We start from the raw sequence: 11668 nt of genomic DNA, 5'->3' as shown, positions 1-11668 counted from the left end.
CTGTATGACTCTTCTCTAAGCCTTTGCTTACCTCATCCTCTCTGCGTTATGGGTGAGTGCACTCTGTAAACTGAGTGCAAGTCATTGGGTCACTGAAATAATGGTCTTACTGGAAGAGGGTGTTTTAAAACAAACTATGACTATAATTAAAATGTTTTAACGTCATACAGTATATTCTGTTGAAAGAACGAGACCGTGTCTTTCCCAGCAGGACAGCGCATGGAGAGTTAGGGTGAGCTGTACAATCCCAGAATGTGTAAATAAACCTTTCTTCTGCAGACAGAGCTCTGTGGTTTGGAGAACTATAATAAAGCCTTGAACATTATTTATTTTTGTGGGTGTATAAGAACTGGTGCGATAAACCATTAAAATAAAGTGTTAGTTATATTTATGCGAAAGGTTCTTACTGATCGTCACTTCAAATAGCTGGAAATGGGGTAAGCAACCACCGGAATAATTGAAATAAAGTACAATTTGAATGTGGTACAGTTGTGGAGGCATGAAACAAACACTTGACAAAACTGAATTTGTATTATTTTTTTTAATTTTGAAAAATAGATCTTTAAATACTTTTCTTTTTAAAAACAATATATCATTTGGACATTTTTCTTTGGTAAAAAGTATATAATGCCACAGAGGGGTGAAAGCAGGGTGTTACTGTAGATGGTAGGACTGTAGGAAACACACGTAACTAGTGCCATCACTCGTCCCAATAGCAACACAACTACGTGTGACACACTGAACAGAACGCGTAACCGGGACGACAGGAAATGTCAGAGGGCTTAGCACAGGTGTTGTGTTCTGCGCATCCAGAACTCTGAACACGTGCACTTTATGACTGAACAGCCAGACACAACACAACCATTAAATATATGATAACAAAACAAAAAAACACTATGTACACTTTTTCAATTAGTTTTGACCCCCAATGACAGACAATGGAGGACGCGAGAAATGTATAAATGCATAAATATACTGTAGACCAGTAAGAACATCTCATTCACACACCAAACCCACCCCAATCCTTCCTTGATAGCAGCAGTCAGTGGAATGGGTTCAGCCTCGATCTTTCTGCCGGATGCGCTAACGACATCCATGGCCTTTTCCAGTTCCTTTCTTTTCCCAGGAAAATCTAACGTAATTCCTTTCCCAGTTTCTCCAAATAACTCCACTGGAAGAACCCAAGTTGTGATCTTCCGAGTTATGGTGTTCGCCGCTGCATAAGACTATTTAGCATTAGGCTAAATAAGGTAGGCTAGTGTTACTTAGAGCCTTCAGAGTGATGCACTACGGATGAGTATTTCCTTTGTTTTTCTTAACATATCTATGTCTAACATGTTTTTCTTTATGTCTTTGTGTGTGTTCATGCATGTTAGTTTACAAAAAGCTGTGTGTGTGTGTGTGTGTGTGTGTGTTTGTGTTTGTGTGTGTGTGTGTGTGTGTGTGTGTGTTTGTGTGTGTTTGTGTGTGTATAAGCACTTTCCTTCCAGTGTAGACAGTAGAATAGAGGCCTTGATCTGTAACTTTATGGGCTTCATAATGAGAGAGCCACACACAGAACAGCTCTGTATCATATATGACTACATCTGGGCCACATCTGGGCTACATGTGGTCAGAGTCCACTGCTCATTTGTGACCCCTCTAAAAAAACAGACTGCTGTTTCGAAATTATCGACGGCCTTCTGGTGAACAGAACCCCCCGGGACCCTCTCTCCCAATCGTAGTGGACTCTGGAACTGGTTCGGCCCAGTTGTGGCCAATCCATCCAACCGACTCGTGCCAATTGTGGTCGGATCGGTTTCCTCAGGTCAGCTATCTGGTTGGACCCAAGCGACAGTCGTCCCTAAGCGCTCATAGTCCGACATATGTGTGGCTGTCCTTTTCCACCATATGGACAACTTGTCTCTTTTTTCCACTTATTGTGTTTGACACACAACTAATGTCCCTTCATTTTCCTTTTCATTTTTCCTTTCTTTTTATCGTTTCGTCTCGGTTTCCTGACACTCTATGAATGTCCGTATTTTCACAATTTACACTCCTCTTTTCTGTTTACCTGAACTCGTCTCGGAGTCTCTTCATTCAGTCTCTCCGTTCCTCTCCTCTCCTCCTCAGATTGTTCCTATCTTCCACCAGGGGTGGAAGTGTGACGGGTCCAGCAGCACTGACCCGACCCAGTGCAGAAGCCGGGCGTACCAGTGCGTACCCGTCCCCGGTCCGAACGCCGACCCTGCCAGGCTGTGTAGCGCCCGCAGCGGCCCCAGAGCCCAGTGCGCCAGCCACTGCTGGTCCACCGCGGCGTAGCAGGACGCCAGCACGTCATCCACCACCAGCGTCCCGTGGCGCGTTAGGGGGGCGAACGCGCCCCTCCCCTCCTGCACGTCCACCCACGTTACCCGCGTCAGGTGTCCCCTGCGCACCCCCCCCTTCCTCTTTTCCATCTCCTCTTTTTCCTCCTCCTCCTGCTCCTCGTCCCCCTGGCCATTGGTGAGCACACACTGGCCGGGGCGCACGTCGCTGGCGAAGGCCTCCTTGAGCGCGCTCCTCGAGCAGTCGGCCGCGTCCGTCACGAAGAGCAGGTGGGCGGCCGTCAGGGTGAGGTTGGCGCCCCGCGCCGTGCCCAGCGTATAGTAAGTCTTACGAGCATCAGGCTGTCGGTCGAGGAAGGTCACGACCTCGCTGTAGAGCAGCTGACCACTGCCGTCGCTGCCGGACGAGGCCAGGATGCGCTCCCCCGGTTGAAGGTCACACATCAGCTTCTTGGCCCCTCCCTCCAGCGTCACCAGGGAGTTGCCGGGGAAACAGCCACCTGTCTTTGCTGCCACAGAGTGTTCTGGAATGTGAGGAAAAAGGACAAGAAAGAGAAAGAAAAGAAGGAGAGAGAGAGAGAGAGAGAGAAAGAGAGAGAGAGAATATAATCATTACAATACAAACTTTGACAAAAGCCAATTTGCACTGCCTGGAATTCCTGTTTAAAACAGTCAGATTCACAAACGCAACTAAACAACACAACACAAACGTGACTAAAAAGACCAAACCATCAGCAAGTACTTCTTCAGTATCCTGACCATCACTTGTACTACTGCAGTATCCTGAGTATCACTAGTATGACTTTAATATTCCTGACTTTGCCTGCAGTTGACCTTCTGCAGTTGACCACCACTGCTTAAGTACATCCAGCCGTTAAATTTAACAACTCACTCTCTCTGTCACATACAGATTCCTTGCGGACACTCACAAATCTACACTGATTGTAAACACATACACAAACACACATCAAATCCAAACGACCCACAGTGGCAGAAAAAGAATTAGGAACTGGAGTGTGTGTGTGTGTGTGTGTGTGTGTAAGACCAAACACTTCAACTACCATTCTTCACATTAATTAGTTTTCTCTTTTTTTAGACTCAACTTTGTTCTCCATTCTCTAAAATCCCAATGCAGTAAAAGCTAATGAATAACCCAAATGATTCAATCTCTGTTCCCTGTGTGTGTGTGTGTGTGTGTGTGTGTGTGTGTGTGTGTGTGTGTGTGTGTGTGTGTGTGTGTGTGTATGTGTGTGTGTGTTAGTGTGAGGCAAGCAAGCCTTAACCACTGAAGGAATGTCTCCGACTGCCCTTAAGTCTCAGGTAGACCAAAGGCAAATATTTAGCGAAGGCAGGCACCAAGGCCAGGTGATAAGGCCTGAGCACAAGATAAGAGATCTGAACGGACCAAGGAAGAAAAAGACGAGAGGGAAAAACAGGAACGAGGCATTGGACCGTCAGGACAACAAAGGAGTCCAAGTTAATCATCTCAAGACACTTTTGTCAACCCGCTCGACTCTTCCGAACATGGCTCTCTCCCTCCCTCCCTCCCTCCCTCTTTCTCTTCCTTCCTTTCTACCTCTCCCCTTCTCTTCCTCTTTATTTTTTTTTTTTAATCTAAATTGTTTTGTCCATCTGCACTCATACAAAGGCCCTTAGCTCACTTTAAACCATTGGAATACTGAGCTCTCACTCACTGAAAGACATCAACATGTTCATAACTTACTTACAAAGTATAACACAGCACCACTATGTGTCCACTATGTGTGACTCACAAGATGTCCATCACTTCCCCACTGCACAGTGAGAAGGCAAGCTCCAGACTACTTCTCCAATACCAACACCGTGACCAAGACAATCCAAGCTGTTGGAGTCTGTGGACATGTCAGTCCCATCAGTAGTTTATCTGGCCTGGTGTTTACGCCACAGACCCTAATGTGAGCTGAGCACACACACTAAAGCTGCTGGAGGTGACGTGTGTGACGGGTGTCGAGATTAACGCCCTGATTAAGATCCGCCAATTCCTCCCAGGGTCTTCCTTCCTCTTCCAGGGCCTCTGAAGAAGAGGAGCAGTACACCCATGCTCACGCATGCACACACACACACATGCCCTGACACACGGACACACACTGAAACACACACACATACAGACACACACACACACACACAAATGCCCTGACACACACACACACACACACAAACACACACACACACACACAAAGACACACACACAGACACACACACACACTGACACAAACACACCCAGAGGCACACAAACACACATTCCTGGACACACACACATACACATATACACACTAGTTGTTTAGCCAGGGCTGGGCATTTAATATTTAACTGCATTAAATAAACAAAAACACAATAGCTTCAAATTCCAGATCACACGTTTTGCAACATAATCTCCTGCACCTTCTGAAATGTTCTCATTCCAGAGGGACTCCGGACACAACATGGCCTAGTTTGTGAGTCAGTCACACTGGTTTGGATATAAATCTAGGCATGTGCTTCACCACTAAACCCCCGTACAATGCCCACGACCAAGAACGACTCTGGGAAGCTGTGTGTGTGTGTGTGTGTTTATTTGAGGGCATGTGTATGTGTGTGTGTGTGTGTGTGTGTGTGTGTGTGTGTGTGTGTGTTTGTGTGTGTCAGGGCATGTGTGTGTGTGTGTGCATGCATCTTTGTGTGTGTGCATGCATCTGTGTGTGTGTGTGTTTGAGTGTGTGTGTGTGTTTGAGTGTGTGTGTTTGTGTGTGTGTTTGAGTGTGTGTGTGTGTGTGTGTGTGTGTGTGTGTGGAGGACTTTGGTTAGTGGTGCTGCAGACAGCGGTCCCTCTGCTGTTTGTTCTCTCTATCAGGGGCCCCAGATAAGAGTGTGTGAGTGTGTGTGTCTCACAAAGCCACTGATCACACCACAATACATTCAGCAGGGTAAAAAAAAATCCTCACAAGGAAAGAAAAATACAACGGAGGAGGAAGAAGAAGAATAAGAAGAATAAGAAGAACAAGAAGAAGAACAAGAAGAAGAACAAGAAGAAGTAAAAGAGGGAAAAAAGAAGAAAAATAGGAGGAAAAAAGAGTGACTCCACCATCCCAAGTGGTAGTGTGAGAATGGAAGGAGGAGATGTGATAAAGAAAATCGTCCAAATACCTCAAAAACCCTGTCTGAAACACTCAACCAAAAATGAGCACTTTGGAGGTTGTGGGGGCTGGGAAAGAGGTGACTAATGCCTGTGGAAAGATGTTGTTTGTCCGGCTTCTTTGTTTTGTTTTTGAGCGATTTTGGTTCATATCATTGGTGCAGCAGAAATTGCAGATATTCCGTGAGAAAGGCAAAAACCCAGGACAGCCACCAGATACCGTCATCCAAAGCTCACCTCAAGACCACAGTCAAAAACACACCAGGCCTGCTAGATGCACAGCTGAACATCGGAGACTCTCTCTCTCACACACACTCTTAGAGCTCAGCAGGGATGAGGTTTGGAGTCTGAGTATGAAGAGATGGGGGGATTCTCAGTCCAAAATCCACGTTAGCTCAGAATCCCTGATTCATTTAAGGTAAATTGTGCCACACTTTGCTAATGCCGTCTGACTCAGCTAACAGACACACTAGTTATACCCCAGGGTGAAGTGTGTATCCACATCCTCTGTCTCTCTCTCTCTCTCTCTCTCTCTGTCTCTCTCTCTCTCTCTCTCTCACCTACTTACTTTGGAAGCAACGCTCCAAACACTCACCAACTCACTCTGTCACTTTATCACTTTCTCATTTTCTCTTCCTTGCCCCCTCTCTCTCACATGCGCTCTCTGTCACTTCATCTCCATCTCTCTCTTTCTTTGGGAAATAGCCTCTTCACCATCCTTACCACTCACATGCGCTCTCTGTCACTTCATCTCTCTCTCTTCCTCTCTAATTTGTTCCCTCAGGAGTCCCCCCCCCCCATCAGCAGGTGGTAATGGGCTAATGATGTGAGCTGCTGTTCAGTGTTAGCCGTCACAGCTCAGGTCAGCCACTTACCTCACGCCAACCAACAACAGCTGACTGCAGAGCAAGGCCTCATGGCGTGAGCACACACAAACACACATACAAACACACACACATACACACACACACACACACACACGGCAATCTCTCTAATACAAACACACACCCACACAAGATACATTCAGAAAAAGCCGTAATAGCTTTATAAGACACACTCTCCCGACAGCCTCTCACCAGCATAACAGTGACTTTGATGTTGGCACACACACACACACACACACACACAGACACACACATACTGTACACACACATACTGTACACACACTAATTATAAGGCAACAGCCAATTACAGAACACCCTTCTCCCTATGTGTAATCTGTTTTCCCTCACCATGGCCGTTTCCTCTGATCTGCCAGTTCTACCGTCATCTAACGTCACATACTGAGACATGTTCATTCATTCATTTCATTTTATGTGTGAGTGATGATTGAGGTGTGTGTGTATACATTTATTTATCCATCTCTGTGTGTGTGTGTGTGTGTGTGTGTGTGTGTGTGTGTGTGTGTGTGTGTGTGTGTGTGTGTGTTGTTCTCAGTAACACACAAGGAATACTGCACGTTTCTGAACTTAACATTGAAGTATATGTTTGCTTTATATATATGTTTGCTTTATTATATTTGTACATAACCTGTGTGTGTGTGTGTGTGTGTGTGTGTGTGTGTGTGTGTGTGTGTGTGTGTGTGTGTGTACGTGTGTGTGTGTGATTTGTAATGTAAATTGGACTGTGTGTATGTACAGTATATGTATACATGTCTGCATTGTGATATCTGCTGTAGTCTAAACTCACCTGACATGACGCTGCAGTGCACTTGTCCCTTGGACATTTATTTATCCATCTTTGTGTGTGTGTGTGTGTGTGTGTGTGTGTGTGTGTGTATGAGTGTGAGTGTGAGTGTGTGTGTTTCAGTAACACACAAGGAATACAATCCAAACTCACCTGACTTGACGCTGCAGTGCACGTGTCCCTTGGACTCGTAGTAGACCCAGTCAAAGCCGGCCTCCACCGCAAGCCTGGCCAACATGGCGTACTTGTTGCGGTCGCGGTCGGAGGTGGTGATGTCGACGGCGCGGCCCTCATAGTGCAGCGAGTCCTCGGAGTGGTGGCCGTCCTCGTCCCAGCCCTCCGTCACGCGCAGATTCACCCCCGGCCACATGTTCATGACTGAGATGGCCAGGGCGTTCAGCTTGTCCTTGCAGCGCTGCCGGACCAAACCAAACCAACATAGGAGGGGGAGGGGGAGGGGAGGGGGTGGATGAGACGTGTGAGATGACAAAATGGATGACACAGGTGAGAAACAGGTGGGTAACCACACACACACAAAGGGATGCTCTGAATGAATGGGTTGGCAGACACACACACACACACACACACACACACACACACACACACACACACACTACAAAGAACCATGATTAGGAGCTTAAAAGATTACATTAATATGCAAACACACAGACAGACAGAGTAAGAGACAATGAATAATGTGGGTGGAAAACACAACACACACACACACATAACAGTTGCACACAGGAAATCACACACTCACTGGGGAACAGAAAAGCACCGTCATCCTGTCCAAACACTGACGGGACCACAGCTCAGCAGTCTCACACAAAGGCACCTTCACTAGGTGCTACACACACTGTAAACAGACAATACCCATGGAGTGTAGCCTACAGTCTCACACACATATGCACTATACAGCTGTACAGTGTAGCCCGCTCAGGCCCAGGCTCAGGGTACTATGTGTCAGGAGACAGATGATATTTCCGGGGTATCGCCCAGGGTGGGAGTTTAAGTTGGTCCATGGTGTAACCTCAAAAAAGAAGCAGTCCTGAGACTTTTTAAGATGGTGAAACTGCAACACAGCTACCCAGCTGAACTCCACATAAACACAACACAAAGAACACTATACAGCAAGGGATTGGGGGAGGGGGAGATGGAGAAGAACAGAGAGACACAAAGAGATGCAGAGGGGTGAGAATAAGAAACTAATAAGTGCATCAAAGTCTGGAGATCATGTGAAATGACAGAGGACGAGCCGACACGTGCGGCAAGAGCGCCTCGTAACTCAACCTCATAACTGTCAGCCGGGCTCGGCCTCTGCTTCTGGGGAGACTGCGAATCTGTGGGAATGTTTTGATTCCGTTTTGACTCAGCTGTTTTAATTTGCAAGTCAACAGGATCAGTCCGCTTCTCTCTTAACTATGGGATAAATATGTCAGTCACTGTGAGAAAAAACCTACAAGTTAATAAAAACATAAGTAATCTATATAAAACTACAATATGTGCAACTGTGAAGCAAACGTATATATTTCTGAGGTGCAAGTGCAGGTCCATACGATTTCATACGCTCGCTAACGTCCCTTCTGATGTTTACTATGCTTGCTGCAGTCGACCGCACTTCTTCTGAAGCAGCCAGAGCACTATGCCCTCCGGCCTCAGACAAAACACTCTCAGCATCCAATTAGATTTCAGGCGTTAAAGGAACGGCTGCGGCTCCCCTGTCTCGCACATTCAGTTTCGGTCTCGGTCGTGAATGACTAGAATGGCTCAAGGTCCGCGCCTCGCTACGGATTCAACGAGCACCGGAGCACCGGGTGGCGATGGAGGCGAAGGGTGGGGGGATTCTTTGCCTTAAACATCAAATTTGATATTTTCCATATGGAGCCAAGAAAATAGCATGAAAGAAAACTAACCCTGGTCCCCGAGTAAAAATGCCAAAATACACAAAATGCATTCCTGAGTTTGCTAAATAATCAGTTTTTTCCACTGCTTGCACATTTGTCCGTGGAACTTTGGGGTTATGAATAGACGGGTTCACGGTGAACTTGAGAGGCTGACGACCCGCATCCATATGAGTTTCATGGCGGCCTCTGACACGGTTTTCTTGGGATCTGTTTGCAACATGTCACCAAGTGATCGGGGATGGTTGTTCCCATGGCTTCAAGGCCAACCAGCTTGAATTCTTCAAGCCTGTTAGGGAGTCTTCAAAACCTAACCCTTAGTCCCGCAGATGCGCCCATCTTCTATTGATGTACTTCAGAATTCTGCTGCTGACATTTTGCGGATTATAGATTATTTATACTGATTTTGAAAACTCTTATTTTTTTTGAGGACACATAACAGATTGTAAGGGAACTACGGTCATCATTGGTGAAATTTGATGGCTGACGTAGGCTACAAGTACTTTCTGAATAGATCAAAGTCATTTGCAAATTCATCAGTGTATCCTCAATATAAATTACATCTAGAAAACACATCACCATAACCCTTGCTCATGAATACAGATTGAGGAGAAGTAACTGAGGAACCAAAGTGCTGCGCACGAACAATAAACATATAACTGTAAAATGTCATGTGACTCACAGTACCTTTGTTCTAGTAAAATAATCCATGTTTTTTAAGGTTTTTTTAATCGTCCAAAACAGTCAAGCAAGCCTATTTTACGTTTTGTTTGGATACACCGATTTGTCAACAAGTCTTTAGAGTCCTACAATTTAGTGCGGCAGCATGACTGAAGTCTAATCGCGTTGAGCAAACAGGTGCTGTCAGCAATCAATTCCTCCAGCTGGCATGTCGGTTGAAAGCGCCACCGATCGATTGCGACGTTGAGATCACATTCGTGCACCGTTGGAAAGGGCAAAAAGCCACTCTCAGGTCGATTATCAATAATGGGATCATTATTTAAAGGATCACTTGAATGATTCTGAGGGAACAGAGCAATCTCACCTGTGTCATCAACCGATCCGCCCCCGTGTTCTCTTCATCCTTAAAGATAATGTCGGGGTTGTAGTTGGGTGTGAGTTCTTTAAATCGCTCGGAATTCCTGGTTATTTTCCCTTCGTATCTGCCGCTGGCTCCCAGCGTCTTCTCGGCCACGTTCGGACTGAACTGCTTCAGGGCGAGGGGTGTGAGTTTCTTCGGCGGACGCCTCTTTCCATATCCCCTCCCTGGTCCACAGCCATCCGCCACAGGTGAGAAAGCTAGGGCGCAGACACTGAACACCCCCAAAAACACTTGGAGCCGCATTCCACCCTCAACGCCGGGCACTCCGGTAGGGAGTGGTAAGGTGGCACAGGTCGCCGTTGAGTTTGAAAATACCCCTCGTCCCCCTCCTTATTCCCCCCACGGGGTAGACGGTGGGGGGTGGAGGATACAACTTTTAATTTTGTATCACCTTGACCCGCGTCATTATCGGTGCGCAAAAACGTTCGCTCTTAAATGTCAACGCGAAGGCAGTCATGTAAGAAGTCGCCCGAGCAGAGATTCTGTGACACCGAGTGTCCGGTGGCCAAACGCCGCGGAACTTCAGTCTCTGGAGTAAAACGCGTAAATGAGCCCGAGCAGGAAAGTCCATTTATTTAACGATAAGCCCGAGCAGCCGCACGTGTGTTCTCTGGAGAGCCGGTGGCGTGAGGTTGACAGTGAGCTGTCAAAGGGGTATCCTCGTGGCAGTTCGTGCTTCCGCGGTTGCCTTTGAATGAGTCCCTGTCTCCTGCTGAATTGGGAATTGAAGTAATCCACAAGACCAGTCGCAAGCTGTGACCGCACCCTGCCAGTTATGCCCTTCTATCCACGGCTGCCACTCCTCCCAGCCGGTCACACTGGGAACGTCGTATACCCACCGGCTCTCCTCCTGGCAAACACACATTGCGCTAGGAGGACGCGGCTTAGACTTGGTGTCTCTCATTCACTGTCTTTCACACATACACAAACACACGCTCACATACACAAACTCTCAGTTGACCTGGACATTCGGCCTAAACTGGACGAACGTTGCCCCCACCACCACTTACACAAACAAGCTCTTGCGCACACACGCCATACATGCGTGCAGACGTACACATACACCTCGCTTACGTACAGCAAGTTCACTGAGACGCGTTGCTTTGCAAATGCTCTGTGATGTGGTCACTGTATGAAAGGGCAGCTTATTTAAACTTTGAAATATATGCACATATAGTTACACTATAACACTGATTTCTCTATAGACTTTTCTGAATGTATAACTCAAACTTATCAGTGATGTACCTGTGTTGTTCAGTTCATGCTAGAAATACTACACAATTCATCTGGCTTACTACAGGGAAAGACAGAATAGACTTTGAACAGAAAGACACGCTAAAATGAGGTTTAGTGACTCAACACCGACGCATGTGTGTGACCCATGTGTGTTTCTTGACAAGTGTTACACCATCACAAGCGAGCATGTTTCATCTGGAAAACACACCAGGAAATGTGTGTGTGTGTGTGTGTGTGTGTGTGTGTGTGTGTGTGTGGTGACTATGCTGACGGCAGAGTAACCTTT

The 11668-nt window shown here is 46.6% G+C and overlaps 1 protein-coding gene across 1 annotated transcript; it reads right to left on the bottom strand.

The window, feature by feature from the left end:
- Positions 1–2108: 2108 nt before the first annotated feature.
- On the bottom strand, positions 2109–10389 carry ihha (Indian hedgehog signaling molecule a; the record flags this gene model as incomplete). Its single annotated transcript, XM_080839458.1, has 3 exons — positions 2109–2830; positions 7297–7558; positions 10090–10389. 3 exons carry the CDS (start codon positions 10387–10389, stop codon positions 2109–2111), a joined length of 1284 nt encoding a protein of 427 aa, XP_080695584.1.
- Positions 10390–11668: the final 1279 nt, after the last annotated feature.

Source organism: Sprattus sprattus (assembly GCF_963457725.1).
Source record: "Sprattus sprattus genome assembly, chromosome: 5".
Taxonomy (NCBI): Eukaryota; Metazoa; Chordata; class Actinopteri; order Clupeiformes; family Clupeidae; genus Sprattus; species Sprattus sprattus.
This window is presented reverse-complemented; position numbering and strand designations above follow the sequence as displayed.